Consider the following 16,166-nt stretch of genomic DNA (forward strand, 5'->3'; position numbering starts at 1 on the left):
TCTCAACAAGAGACAGTGCTGAGCAATCTGCTCTGCAGGTCTTCCTTATAATGATCTAGCATTTGGCATCACAACTTACATCTTGATGGAGATCAACTAACACTACAGAAAAGAAACAAGTCGCACATTAATGACACAGTCACACGTACAAACTGACTGTCTCTGCTGTTGGTTCTGACCCTGTCCATCTGTCTCCCTCTGGTCGTGGGTCTTTCTTCAATTTTGTGATGCTCTCTCGTTCTGTGAGTATGTCCTCCACATTGGAGTGTGTGTTCAAGTCCGATTGTTTTAACCGTTAGAAATGTTACTGTTAGAGTTGTGTGTCTTTTGTGCCTCTGTAGGGTTCTGCATACAGTATGTGCCAGCTCAAAATGTTTGCATGCTGTTTGTGTGCACTGATGTTCCAGTTTGTGCTGGTTTATTTTATTTTATTTTTTTCCACCAACCTCCATCACTGTTTCTGTGTAAAATGTAATAAAATAAACCAAATGAAGACGTTCAAATTTGATGGTTGATGCTTTTTTTGAACTTCTGATGTATTTTATGCTATTAAACAGGATTCTACATTGTTGTTGTTTTTTTCCCCTTACATCTTCCTGTTCTTCAACTGTTGCCATTCTCATTATTTAATGCTTCATCGATTGCATTTTATGATATATGTAATGAATATTACTTAAAATGACAAAACAAAACAGAAGAAATTAGATGGCTTGTAATTCTTTGCATCTAAAAAGGTTTTACAGTATAGGAATAAACAGAGATAAATATAATTTAAATTACTTTATAGAAGTTATTTATGACTTGTATAAAATCTTTTGGGTACTACTGACCTCAGTTTGTCAGATAAATAAACAGCATATCAGGAAACACAGACTTGATAGAGTCAGAATACAAGGACATATATGTCAGGCATAACCAACAGTGCTTACAGGAAGCCACAGGAAAAAAATAATCTGATAATTATTATGATTTACTTGCAGTAAAGTGCTGCAAATGAAATGCATCTGATGCAGAGACGATTAAAACATTTAAACATTAAAATACAACTAACAAAACTATCAATTTGATTTAAGAAATAAGCTTACCGTATTTTCACGACCATAAGGCGCACCGGACTAAAAGGCGCAGTCTCAGTTATGTGTCCCATTTCTGTATTTAACACACACATAAGGCGCACCGGACTATAGGGCGCGTTTTTTATATACAGGTACAAGTCCTCTACTACCTTTAAATACCTCTACTGCGTATTTAAAAATACAGCGGGGGCAAAACTGAGTATGACTGTGCTTTATTCATGTATTTATTACAAAGTATTAATCAAACCTGGCAGCTGGCCGTGAGACAGAGACATCGCAGATGACAGAGCTGTGATCACTCCTAAATTAACTTAAAATCCTGAAACCTGCTGACGGAATATGTTCGCTTTTATTGCCGGTATCCTGGTGCCTGCAGCTAAAATTATTTAGATGAAAAACACCTGCCAGCAGCCACGGTGAACCCCAGCCTACAGGCTGCTGATGAAGAGATTTCTGCTGTCAGCGCACCGCTGGTATGTGGGGGTCTGAGCGCCTCCGACAGAAATAGATAATCTGGATGAACTGACTGCAATTATTAAGTTTTCAGGTGGACTTTCTCACTTAAAAACATATTAAAACTACTTTATTCCCACTGATCACAGCAAATATAGCTGCAAGATTTAGATTATTTAGATGAAAAAACACCTGCCAGCCACCGCGATGAAGAGGAGGAGACGCGCTCAGAGGCTGCCATTGAATTAAGCTTTCAGGGAGAAAAATACAGCGGGAGCAAAACTGAGTATGATTGTGCTTTATTCATGTATTTATTACAAAGTATTAATCAAACCCATCAAAGTCATCATCCTCTGTTTCTGAATTAAACAGCTGCGCTAAATCAGACATGCCAGTTTCCCCTTCTTCGCTGTCAGTCACTTTCCGTGCAGCGCGGCTCCTCAGAAATAATGCCGGCTTTTGCGAAAGCTTGAACAACAGAGCCAGCAGACACGTTAGTCCAAGCATCTACAATCCATCCGCAAACGGTGGCGTAATCTGCCCGGCGCTGCCTTCTTATCCTGAAACTGTGGTCTCCGTCGGTCATCCATCGCTCCCACGCCGCTCGCAGCCTTACTTCGAACGGCTGCTTCACACCGATGTCGAGCGGTTGAAGCTCCTTTGTCAGACCCCCGGGATAACGGCGAGCACAGCGTTCATTTGATTCACCTTTTTTTCACATCGGCTGTGAGATGGGCACGCAGCGATGGTGATGCGTGGAAAAAACCACCTAGTCTTCTCACATACACCTGCCTCAGCCACGCATCCATCCAGCCTTTTCCATTTGCGTTAATATCATATGTCATCAGAGCGCTGTGTCTGTCTCGCTGGCAGCTCCCAGATCAGCTTCTCTGATTGGTTGATGCGGCGCGTCCAGCAGCAAAACTTCAATTTTTCCATCTCGAGCAGCAGAAGCGCGGCGCTTCAGATGCTTAAACGCTCCCGACGTGCTGCACCAAAATGCGCTGCGGGACCTTTTGCTGCACCTATATGCGCGTCAACCATTGACTTTGCATGTAAACTCGCTGCTTCTGCTGCACCTGCTGGGTCCGGTTCACACCGATGTCGAGCAGCGTTAATTTGTTTCCCCATGTTTTTCACATCAGCTGTGAGATGGGCACGCATGGAGTTACATATTAACAGCGATGGTGAGGGGTGGAAAAAAAACACCTGGTCTCCTTACATTCAGCCACTCTTTCATCATCTCCTCAATGAGGTGGTCTCAAAAGTCGCAGTTACAACACACATAGGGCGCACCGCACCATAGGGCGCACCGCACATTTTGAGGAAAAAAAAAGACGTTTAAGTGCGCCTTATAGTCGTGAAAATACGGTACATTTTTTTTATGGAAAAATAAATTAAAAGACTTTCTAAACTATTCTAAAATTGTGATTACATTTTTAACCCTCAGACCTTTTAAATGTCTTATTATAGACAAACATAACTATGAATCAGAATCAGACATTTTGATATCAATATTCTGTCTAGATTTAAATGCTGTTGGGGGGATCCCTGTTGATCTGGAGCCCCAAAGCTTCTGCTTGGTTGGTTTCTACTCTGAACATGTTCTGGTAACCGATAAGTAGCTATATCTGTGCTCTGTGCGTGTCTCAAGATTTCAAACTAAAAATATGTGCTTCACTCTGAAATCTGCTCCTAATTTATGTTTCATCCTAAGCTGCAACAGACATGTTTTGGTATTTAGCTGTCAAATAAGAGAAAAGTAACCTTTCAATGTAGAAACAGACCTCTTTTCTCTGATCAAAATATGTCATTTTCTCTTCTTATTACCAGATTTAGTGAAAGTGTTGCTTTAGTCTTACAGCAGATGCTTGACTGTGGCTGACAAAACTGAAGCTTTCCATAGGTGAAATAAAAGCCTATTATGTGTCTTAATGTTTCAAACTCTACAGTTTGAAAGAGCTCTAACAGAGCAACCTGTTTAAGGCTGCTTTCATCTCTCCTCTACTGCACTTACTTTCAAAGAAAACGTCTTTTAAGATAATTTTTCAGATACATTACTCCTTTGCATCATAAACATTGATAGAAGTCTGCAGCTCTGATCTCATCATAAGTCATGTAGGGAAACAGCCTTTATTAAAAATACAAAAGAAACACACTAATATGTCTAATAAAGGACTGCATCTGATGCAGGATAATCTTTCATAAATTACATGATAATTGCAGGTGTTTAACTGGTGTGGTTGTCTGCTCCTGTAGCCTACCTAAAATTAGCTGCTTAATTCTGCTTGTAGATTTACCCTATGATTAACACATGTTGCTCCTTTATGAATGTTTTTAGCACATGGAGGAAAAAAAAAAAAAAAAAAAAAGGCAAACCTTCTCCCCTATGTAAATGTGAGATGTGTTAAAGTCTTCTCTCAGCTTGTTGAAAGTTGCTGATGACATCACGGAGATCCTGCAGCCAACTTTTTTGTTAATGCTAATAACTGCCCGCTGGCTTGATTATTTCTCAGCCATGGAAGATCTCAGGCAATCCTTTATTCATTTGAATTTGGAAAAGCTCTGCTCTGCAGATGCAAGAGTGAGTGTGCAGGCTATCATCAGAGCTTCGCAAAAATTGGCACGAAAGATCTCACCTTCAGAGTTTAGTGAGTAAATGAGATCATCTGTGCTTTAGGATGTGTGGAAGGTTTCCTATCTCTGAAGCCTTTGCTTTCTCATTACTATCAGACTTCTCCTTCATCTGCAGGTCACTCTTACGCAAAGATATATTTATAAGTAATGACTTCTGCATAATTTAAGGTATATTTATGTAAAAAATACACAATTATAACTTGGACTTTGAGGTTTTGTCTCTATAATATATATAATATAGAATTAATATGCATGCAAAAAAGAAAAAAAATGCACTAAATTGTTCTTGGGAGCCCCTTGGTTGCATTAACTTGAAGTTATTTCCCCCAAGTATTGTTTATTTCCTCATGTTTTTGTCATCCTTATTAACATCCCCATCCTTTCCCCTTCATCCACCCCCTCTGATTTGGTCCCTTGTCCCTAATTATCTCTCTGCCACCTCGCTGACTGCCCACCACTCAGCCAACATCTCTGTAGGCATCCGGTTACCCCAGATCTCAATGCTCAGCGTTGTGCCGTATTGTTTTCCAGGTGGAGACCTGCAGACTCCCATTAATGCCCTGGAAGATGGAGCGCTTGAAGATGCCCTAGACTGGGAGGAGGAGAAGGAGATGGAGAGGATGGCGTGTGAAGGAGATGACTTTGTTCCTCCCAAAATAATGGTAAGGTTATATTTTGTCTGGAAGAAGAGTTAGTGACACCACTTTAAGGCAGTTAATGATGATAAATGTCTTCTTTATACATTCTAAGCTCTGAACTATTCAAATATGTGCAGACGTTAATCAAACTGTTGTTTTGGTTACTAAGTACTTTTGAATTTTGAAGCATTTTATAGAAAAACTTCAAAATTCAAAGATATTGAGAAACTAAGATCTAGCACAAATACTCATTTGCTTAGGCTGAACTAAATGGAAGGACATTAAGATAAGTTAGCAGCAGCAAATCCTGATAGATTTGTTTACTGAAACTGCTGTTTTAGAGGAACAACACCTTGTTTTTTAATCTGTTTTATTTAACCTGTTATCTTTAAAGATTAAGGAAGGTTTATCTTTAAGCTGTGCTCCAAACAACCATAAGCGATCTGCTGAGATGATGTTACTGAGTCCAAGTACCACATTAACTCTTATGCCATGCAGAGAAAAAATAAGCATTTTTCATAAAATGTAAAAAAAAAAAAAAAAAAAAAAATAATTGAATTTTCTTTAAAAAAAATCTAATAAATTTACATTTATCGGTAGATTTAAACATCTCAGAAATAAACTGAAAAACGTTACATGTAATGAAAAGGTCAAATTCTGTAACCCACTTTATATTAGCTAACATATAACAACTTCTAGTCTGTTACTTTTTGCACTTTTATCTTAATTAAGACATTATCGCCAAACATCACACTAGATGTTGTCAAGATCTTGCTTATTTAATTTGAACTGCATTGTAATTTTGCACTAAACTTAGTGCCATTTCCTTCTTATAAATGTTTTAATATTAAACTTCTACTTAATGAAAGACTTAATCAATTACCACATTGAAAAGATCCACTTTTGTTTATCTGGTTTGTCTTTTTAAAATATGTTGAAATATCAGGTCTGTAAATGCTTTAAAACATCAAAAGGATTCAGTTGATTATTACATGACGTAAAAATAAATAAATGTTGATATATCTCCACTAACCCTAACCCTAACCACAGGGAATACACCCACCTAACTCAAAATCTGAAATCTCAATTCTGAAATTAATAATATTTTCATAAGTAATTATCAGCAGTTTATTAGTAGCTTTCCTATTCAACATGCTTGTTTTTTTATTATTTAATTTGTTTTGCAAAATGTAGTTTAATGTTTACAGAAAATTAATATTAAGGTCGATCTATTTATTCAGATTAGCCACTTTTTGGCTCAGAATTACTGGATTAAGGCAAAACCTATTCATAAAAATGATATAAAAATAATTAATGAATAATATTTATCATAATGCTAATAATAGAATATCATTTAATTCAGAGGTGGATAATCCAGGTCCAGAAAGTAAAAACTCAATAGAGCAATTACTTCCACACATTTGCATTTCAAGCTTTACAACACAAACTGGGGGCAAATCATGTGGTTAAGTGAAGAGGATGAAGAAAAATTAGATATGATTTTTACTTTCTTGACCTGGATTAACCGCCTCTAGCAAATTCTAAACTATATTTCTCTGAAATAGAAAGGCTTGAGGATTTTTCAGCTTCCTTTAAATGTTGTTATAACCTTAGTGGAACGGCAGGAAGATTTCATCTGAAATAGTTTTTAAAAATTCATGCTTTGAAATGAAGCCATAGATGTCTTTTTTATGAGTACAAAAAAAAAAAGATTTGGCCAGACTTCTCATATCATTTTCAACTAAAAAATTAAAATCAAACTAGCAATAAAAACAACAGTAATCTGCTGTCAATAACTTTAGACAGAGAGAAGCCTGGAGTATTAAACAGGTATATATCATGTAGGCTGACAAAGAAGGACAAATTAATTTGCCTCTGAAATACTTAAGGTGTTTATGAGCTAAGTTTAAGCGTTTGCGTTTGTTTTTGCTACTTTATGAGCTCATATACATTCCTCTTGTCTTGTCTGCTACATTGCCAACTAGAATAAATCTGTAGATTTCATTTAAATACCTTCACAAATCTATCCTTTCCATCCCTTTTTCCGACTTTAGCTGATATCCTCCAAGGTTCCCAAAGCGGAGTACATTCCCACCATAATCCGCAGGGATGATCCGTCCATCATCCCTATTCTCTATGTAAGTCCAACACTAAAGCATTTATATGTTGTGTGCACTGAAGAAAACAGTCACCACGTTCAGTCATGATGATTAGTGATGATGAGTTTTTTTCCATCAGTTCAAGTTTTTTGCTTGGTATTCAGTGCTGAAATTTGCTTCTTCTCAGGACCATGAACATGCAACCTTTGATGACATTTTGGGTGAGTTATTTTGTTGAATCCTTTATACTTGCTTGTTTGGAAATACACCAAACACATTGGTGAATTTATTCTAAAATTCAGATAATTTTTGTATAACCAACACAAGGCTGACGTGTGGAGACTGACGATTTTAAATAACTGTAAAATAATCTGGTTGATCTTAAACTACCTGCAGCTCAGAGAGCCTTTTTCACAGTAAAAATACATTAAAACTGTAAAAGTATAGTATGATTTCTTTTATGAAGAAAATAATTAATTGAAAATCAAATGAAATCTGAAATTTTTTAAATTAAAATTATTCACTTTATAGAAGTGAAAAAAAGTATACCGGTTTCTTACTAAGAATACCAAGAATTCAAAACATTTTCTTAAACAGTAAATGTAAGAAGTTTAAACAACCCTGTTAAATGTCAGTTTTTTTATGTAAAATTTGCATTTTGATAAATAATCGTAAATGAGACAAATTTGCAAATGTAACCAAAAAATTTAGAAAAAACTCATTCTAGAAATGGTGAACCTTTTAGCAAATACTTTTCAACTACCTTTAGATATATTTTGGTAAGTGTTCTTGGGTACAGGCTGGAGGTAGAATGAAACTTTGACCGATGGATAGTTTTGGGAATCCGTGCTTTGGCCAATTTATTCATGCATTCAGCAGTCATGCCTTGAGATCTCATAAATGCATGCTTTGCAGCTTCCTCTTTGATAGAAATTATCAATGATTTGCTTGACTTGTCATTAAAATAATTGAATAAGACAAAATTGAGATTTGTGTAAAATTTGTTGTCATTGTGTAATTTCTATTATTTAAACAGAAATATAAATAGCAATATCTGCTTCAAGAAATTATGCTAAAGAACAGCAACAGAAATTGGGGAACTATCAGACAAAAGTCAAATTAATCTGCATTAGCCTTAAATAAAAGCCTGAATGGATCAATCTCTAGTACAGACCTACAATTGGTTATATAGAGCCCAATTTAGCTGGAATAAGGTTCTGCTGGCCCTACAGCATGTTCTAGATTTTTGGAATGCTTTAGTTAGTGCCAATGGTATCAGTCACGAAAAAAAAATACAGCCATGCACTAATACAAACCTTATACTAACTTTGCACCAAAATAAAGGAATATACTGGTTAGTTCATTATTTCTATGCTGATGCAGTATTTCAGAGCAAGCCTGTTTAATTTTCCTTGATGTGAATTATTAACACCTTGGAAATGGCACTATAAAAGTGTGGAGCAACATCTCTCACTGGAAAATAAGAGAGACCCCCATACTTAGGGAGCAGATAGGATGGAGTGGCCTTCCTGTCAACCCATTTAAATGATTGTGCCATCAGTTTGGTAGTGCTGCTCCTGCCAGTGTAATCAGCATGACCATGATGGCTGCCTTGGGACAAATGCTGGTTGAGTTATTGGATGTCCTCATCAAACTGATGGTCGACATGAGCAGAAGGTGCCAGGCTAGGTCTCACTATCAAGTATGTAGAACAATTAAATTGGTCTGCCCATCAAATGGTTCTAGACGTGCCCAGGTCCCAGTATAAACAGTGGGGCGATTGTTTCTTTCTGGTTACCACACCTAAACTGTGGAACAGCCTGCCCCTCGGTCACTGTGTTCTCAGATCTGCCCTTTTTTAAGACCAGATTAAAGACTGAGCTTTTCAAACTGGATTTTAATACATAGAATTTTTGTTTTTACAATGTTTTTATCTTTTTGTGAAACACCTTGGTCTTCTTGGCGTTGTTGTAAAGTGCTATACAAATAAAATTTGATTGATTGATAAATATGTACACATTTTTGTACTCCAGTTACCCAAATTGAGCATTTAAAAAGAAAGGAAAAATTAACAGGCTATACAGTTTTAAAAGATTTATCACCTAGAGAGGGATTTTAGTCCACATACTCCTAAAAAAAAAAAAAAAATTAAATGGCCTAGATCAGTCCTGTTCAATGTATCCTACTGTCCAGTATATTCTGTGTGTTTCCCTGCTGCTGCTTAGATAGATCTGTGATTAACAGGCTTCTGTATCACTTGATTTCAAAGGGGGTAAGACAAACCCTTGAGTCATTTGTTCTGGAACAGAGAGTTACGTATAGCATCCAGGACAGTATCCTGAGAACCACTGTTGGGGACCACTGGCTGAGACATATTCAGAGCATAATCTGACAATGATAGTTGACAGAAATATAGAGCAAAATAAGTCTGATACTGTTTCCATCCTCTAACTGATTTGCATCATTGCATTGCAAGCGAGTAAAATAAATCTATCAGTCCCCATCTGAAAATAGGCCAAACCACCTTTAGTCTTTAGTCTCAGCTGTGCAGAAGTTTGCCGCAGGAGTAAAGTCTGAACTCTTGACTGTTGTAGAGTGAGAGTTAAAAGTCAAGGAAACAGCTCGGGGATAAACCTGACTGCAATTAAATCTACAAATAATAGCTTCGATTTGGCTCATAATGTGTGTTTAAATAACATTTAAGCCTTCCAATTCAGGTGCCTGCTGTTATTTAAAACGAGCTTTCGTAAATGATTCTTGATGATAGGAGTATCTAAACTGAGAGCTCCCTGGAGTGTTTCATCTACTCTACTGAAATAAAGCTCACACAGAGCAGTTTAAAGATCACTTTAAATCCTTTCTAAACTATATATATATATATATATATATATATATATATATATATATATATATATATATATATATATATATATATATATATATATATATATATATATATATATGTGTGTGTGTGTTTCTGCCTGTGACCATGGTCTGTTCATGTGTTCATGGTCACTAAAATTCATTCTGCTTTATTTATGGCTCACAGAGGAAATAGACAAGAAGCTCACAGCGTACAGGAGAGGAAGCAAATTCTGGAGGATGCTTATCTTCTGTCAAGTAAGGAAATTCAAGATTTTGTGTTGTATTCCTGCCATAAACCCTTTCATCTGATTTAACTTTTTGTATTTGTTGTGGATAAACAGGGAGGCCCTGGTCATCTTTATCTGTTGAAGAACAAAGTGGCAACCTTTGCTAAGGTGGAAAAAGAAGAAGACATGAGCCAGTAAGCTGCCTTTTTCCACACTAGAGCACTTTTCTTAGTTATGATGGCACATAGAACACTAAGCTTTTAAAATTAATGTATAGTATTAAAAATCTTATTATTACTTAATTTCTCAGCTTATAACCTATAATATTCAAGTTTCATCAAAGATTCTCCCTTTGCTCATGTGACCCTCTCTTTACATTCATCAGTTATGTGAATTATCAGCATTTTAAAACAGTTAATAACTCTTCGATTTGGGGAGGAAACACTGATGTCCTTTTTATTCTTGTGTTTTTTTTAAGGTTTTGGAGGAGATTGAGTCGCTTCATGAGCAAAATCAACCCCGAGCCAAATGTGATCCACATAATGGGAAGCTATGTTCTGGGAAACCCTAACGGAGAAAAGGTATTCAAGCACAGGACATAGTCCACACTTGAAAAAGATAGTCACTTAATTTTAAAAAAAAGTTTTAAACAGGTTTTTTATTGACTGAAATTATGTTCTAATAGTTTATACCAGAATAATACTGTTAATAATGCATTTCTATACATAGATTACAATGAAAAATATTTAAGATAAATTTGCAGCATTCACATGTAGGCTACTAATATTTTTGGACTTAGCCCACAACCCAATCAGGCAACTGTTGGATGCGAACAGTTTCAGGAGGGAAACTCATCCCTCCATTCTAGAGCAGTGATGGACAACTCTAGTCTTCAAGAGACTTGATATGTTCCTGCTCAAACACACCCAAATCATATAATTCCAATAGTTCTCAAACCTGGTGCTCAAGTTTTAGATGTCTTATGCTGCAGCACACCCACTTAAAGGGATAGTTCGGTATTTTTGACATGAATCTGTATGGCATCCCCATCACCAGTGTCATGCAATCACACTGACTTACCCCTGGCAGCGTCCTGTGAGCAGAGTTCTCGTCCAGTTTTGGTCAAGCCGAAAGTAGTCCGGCAGGTTTGCTAGAGCCAGTGAAATAAAACTTTTCTCTTCCCAAAACATTATGTGTTCAAAAGAGTGATATTTTTGCATCCCAAAAACGTTGTAGTGGAAAAAGTCACACGTCGTTATCACTTGGTCCTATTTTCTCTCTGTTCGTATCAGTGCGCGCCGTCATTCAGACAGCTAGGGCCTACTAACCTGACAACAGCCAGATGCATGTCTCCCTCCGCCCAGCTAGGAGCTAGGCGGAGGGAGACATGCATCTGGCTGTTGTTGAGCTCGCTGTTTGTGTCACTCTTTTGAACACATAATGTTTTGGGAAGAGAAACGTTTTATTTCGCTGGCTCTAGCAAACCTGCCGGACTACTTTCGGCTTGACCAAAACTGGACGAGAACTCTGCTCACAGGATGCTGCCAGGGGTAAGTCAGTGTGATTGCATGACACTGGTGATGGGGATGCCATACAGATTCATGTCAAAAATACCGAACTATCCCTTTAAAGTGATTGCATGACCTCCCCAGAAGCCAGTGATGAAGAAGCCTCTAAACGATGGTTTAATTTATAAGTCAGGTGTGTGTCAGCAAGGAGACACCTAAAACCTGCAGGATAGAGGTAATTGAGGACCAGGGCTCAGAACTACTGAATTAGCTGATTACCAGGACTCTGGAGCACCTGTATACTGAGAATTTAATTCAACCTTGTGATTCAGATGTGTTTGACCAAGGACAAATCTTAAAGTTGAAGAACACTGGCCCTCCAGGACGTGAGTTGCCCATCTTTGTATAGGGGAATCCTACAGCATAAACTATATTTAGTTCCTCCAGAAAGTAGCAGTGATTCCTCCAAAAAACCTCCAAAAGGAGCATCCCAACTGTCAAAACAGAATATCTATATCTTCTATGTATGGAAGCCTGTTTCCACCACATGAAAGCATATTGTGATATAGATATCACTTTGAATTTTATAATTGTTCGTTTCTATTAATTTATTTCTATTTTTTAATTTTCATGTGGCAGAAACAGGCTCCCATATATGTGAGCCCAGCTACCCTATTGGGAGGGTGATCATAAATCATTCTTCTGGTCATAATCTATATCTTATGACCATACTATTCTAAGGTTGTGAGGCCTCAGGATTTGTACGTCTTCCACCAGATTCTGATGACAGGAAATTGCAAAGCAGCTGATTTGGGAGTCAGTTAGCATGGTTCTCTACCGGAAAAGGTGAACTGCTTCCTTAAGTTGGCTTCACATCATTCACATTGATGCAGAAATAAGAAAGCAAAAACATAAACATTTCAGCTACATTGAACAGCTGGTAGTAACAAATAAATTAAATTGAAAATATCATCCAATCTTACTTATTAATAGTTTTTGATGAGCACAGACAATTTTCATACGGAATAATACTTTAGTAGTAGTAATAGTAAGGCCCACACCAATAAACAAACTTGCCACAAATAGAGAATTATAAAACACATGCACACACAAGCTGGCAAGCCAATAAGCAGTCACAGACCATCGCCAGCGGTGTTTGTCTGACCCATCTGTCCGTTCCCGTCATGTCTGCCAAACAATGCTTTGTTATATAAAGTGCTTCTCTCTGGGGTTGATGGACGGTCTGCAGAACAGACTGAACATCAGAGATTTCTGCATCTAAACAGGAAAACACAGCTGCAGGCTTTTGTTATAGGTCTGTGTGAAGCCAGAATAAAAACAAACAAAAAGAAATATAAGGAAACATTATTATTTCAGGGACTTGTTTGGTTTTTTTGTTAAAGGTTTTGCCTTAAATGTCATATGCGTGGTTTTATTAAAAGCCAAACATCGTGCCTCAAAGGGATTTTTGATTTTATGTTTACATTTCCTCCAGAGAATTGGAATTTACTTTTTAGGACGTCCAGAAAATGAGTAGGTATCAAACATATTGCTGGTTCTGAAATGATTCAGTATTTAGCCTCATGATTCGTAGTTCACTTACTGTTGCACCTGTTGGACACATATTTCATCATTTGTACCAGTTTACAAGCGATCCCCTGAGTTGCTTTGATATCAGCCACATTCAGAGCCAGGATTTTGTTAAGAGGCTGTGCCAACAGCAGATTCATAAAGATATAAAATCCTCTTTAAAATGTGCTGCTTAAGACATAAGTAAAGACAGCTTGTAGAAGATGAATAAATATTGTCTGTGGAGAATCGTTTCTCATCCACATTTGGGAAGTAAATCATTCAGAAACCAAAAGGACACAAAATCCAAACCAATGTTATTAATAAAGCACTTTAAAATTCCTCAAAGGACCTAAGTGCTGTACAGTGAAACATCATAACACCGTTACGTAGGCTTAAATAAACCATACAAGCATAAAAGACAAAATTAAAATCTACAATAAAATTGAAATGAAATTTAAAATAATGTATCACAGACTAAAATCAACATCTCACAAAGTTTAGAAAGCCAAGGCAAAGAGAGGAGTTTTTAAGAGCCATTTAAGATCAGACCAAGAAGTAGACAATTAAATTTGCAATGGAAGGTCGTTCCATATTTTTGGAGCTGCCACAGAGAAGCACGATCGCCCCTAAGCTTCCGTTTATTTTTTGGATCTTAAGAAGCAGCTGATCGCCTGACCTTAGTGAAAGGGAGGGTGCATAAAGGTGCAGCAACTCATAAAGATAAGATGGAGCAAGACCATGGAGAGACTTAAAAACAAATAGAAGAACTTCAAAATGAATCCTAAAATGTACAGGGAGCCAGTGTAATGAGGCTAAAATTGGGGTAAAGTTCTTATATTTACGTGTGCCAGATAAGAGACGTGCTGCCGTGCTCTGCACTCTATTGAGTTGAGCAATGTTAGAAGCACTAACCCTCAAATAAAGAGCGTTACCGTAATCCAGCCGGGTAGTCATAAAGGCATGGATTACTGTCTCTAAAAGATCTCTGGAGCGAATGGGCTTTATTTTGGCCAACTGCCTTAACTGAAAGAAACTGCTGCCTTTATCTGGCTATCGAATTTAAGATCAGTATCCATTTTGACACCAAGGTTTGTGATAACCGACTTCCTAAAGTGGGCTAGGAACCAAGCTCAGTGAAGGGAACCTCAAGATGTGCCGCTAAAAACCTTGACCTCGGTCTTACTCTCGTTGAATTTCAAGAAGTTAAGGGCCATCCAGGTCTTTAAGACAATTTAACAGCAAGGTAATAGAGTTCCCTTCTTTTTTGCTTAGGGGAATATAAATTTGGCTGTCATCAGCATAACAATGGAAATGGACACCATGCTTAATCATTATGGAGCTAAGGGGGAGTAGTTAAAGGTCAAAGAGAAGTGGGCCAAAAACTGAGCCCTGTGGCACCCCACACAATAGGGTAGCCGTGGAAGACTTACAGTATAACTGCTAAGAGAGACACAGAGAGGTTGGTTTTCTAAATATGATTTAAACCAATCCTTTGGCGTATCCCTGATGCCAACCCACTGTGCTAGACGAGAAAGTAACATTTTGTGGTCGACTGTATCAAAAGCAGCAGTGAAGTCCAAAAGTACAACAATCACACAGTCACCAGAATCTGTAGCAAAAAAAATATCATTTAAAAACCCTTAAAAGAACCAATTCTATATAACATTTAAAAAACAGACTGAAAACCTCTAAAATCTAATGCTCTTCCAAAAAGGCCATCAGTTTATCATAAACCACTTTCTCAACCATTTCTGAGATAAAGGGAAGCTTAGAAATTGGCCTATAGTTTAAAAGAATTGTGGGTTCATGTAGACATTTTGATGAGAAATCCTCCAAATGTTTCGGTGAGGTTCGAAAAATGTCAAAGTTGTTTGCATCTGTTTATATGCAGACTGTATCTGTCCAATAATAATAATAATGATAATAATAAACAATATTCATGCGATGAGCATCTTGAATCATGTTGTTTTGATGCGTTGCTCTAATTTTCTGTCTGATCTGTCACCGTGTTATGTTGTGTGGGACATTTGGGAAAGAGATGCCAATGTGGATCATTTCATACCCATTTTAATTACATATGAAACAGTAATAAGTATTAGACAGTGCCCTGAATAGTATTCACATTTTACCACTTTACAAACACAAATTTCTATGGATTTTTGAGTCAACCAAGAAAAAAAAAAAAAAAACTTTCAGTAGAGCAAAAATGTTTAATTACTATTTTCTTTAATATTAAATACTATAGGAGTGAGGCATAACCATTTATTCATCCCCCTTTACTCCGACACCTCTAAAAAAAATCTTGTTTAGCCTGTAGCTTTCAGAAGTCACCTAATAAATAGATTTCAACTGTGTGTAAAAATACAGCCGTTCTACTCAGAGAACAAAGTAAACAAGTGTCATGAACACCAATTAAGCAGCAGCCAGACCACAGGTAGGGTTTTGAATTTCTGACGCTGTTGTCTAATCCATCAATAATCATAAATAAGTGAGTGGCACAACTTTAAAACTGCCCATGTAAACTAAAACGGCGAGGAGAACATCATTAGAAAACCTGCCTTGTGACCCACAGTAACTCTAGAGGAGTTACAGAGATCCTCAGCTCATGTTGCTAAATCTGTTGACAGAACAAATATTTTTCTGCACGTCTCAAAACCTGAAAGACTGTTGAACGGAAGTTTTAATGCCATCCAGTTTACCACAAGTCATGTGAGGACAAATTAAGCATGTGGAAGAAGGATTTGCTCAGATGAAACCACAATTTAGATGCAAAGGGGTATGGAAGCTAACTCGTATAACCCTAAACACACCATCACATCAGTAAACCATGGTGATTGCAGCACTAGACTATGAGGATGCTTCCTTTGACAGTGGACAGGGAAGTTGGTCAGAGGGGACAACATGATAGATGCAGAAACATCTAATCACAGTAAAAGCTGTTGAAGTAGAAGAGGTGGCTCTAATGTAACAAAAACTGCAAATACTTTTGCAACACGCCGTATTCATATCAGTCATTACGTTACTGAAACGATAAATCGGATTAATAGTGATTATTTGATTATTGAAATAATCACTATAAATCTGATTTGAT

General features: G+C 37.1%; 1 protein-coding gene across 6 annotated transcripts in view; it reads left to right on the forward strand.

Moving 5' to 3' along the window:
• LOC119772065 (NMDA receptor synaptonuclear signaling and neuronal migration factor) overlaps positions 1-16,166 on the forward strand; it is a 69,601-nt gene that overhangs the window by 42,410 nt on the left and 11,025 nt on the right. For all 6 annotated transcript variants that reach the window (XM_038268343.1, XM_038268345.1, XM_038268342.1 and 3 more), the window contains 6 exons: positions 4,698-4,828; positions 6,859-6,942; positions 7,091-7,124; positions 9,953-10,023; positions 10,110-10,189; positions 10,474-10,576. In XM_038268343.1, coding sequence (XP_038124271.1) covers positions 4,698-4,828; positions 6,859-6,942; positions 7,091-7,124; positions 9,953-10,023; positions 10,110-10,189; positions 10,474-10,576 — 503 coding nt within the window. The remainder of the gene's footprint in view (positions 1-4,697; positions 4,829-6,858; positions 6,943-7,090; positions 7,125-9,952; positions 10,024-10,109; positions 10,190-10,473; positions 10,577-16,166) is intronic.

Source organism: Cyprinodon tularosa, unplaced genomic scaffold (assembly GCF_016077235.1).
Source record: "Cyprinodon tularosa strain WSP-4 unplaced genomic scaffold, ASM1607723v1 ctg7, whole genome shotgun sequence".
NCBI classification, from domain to species: Eukaryota; Metazoa; Chordata; class Actinopteri; order Cyprinodontiformes; family Cyprinodontidae; genus Cyprinodon; species Cyprinodon tularosa.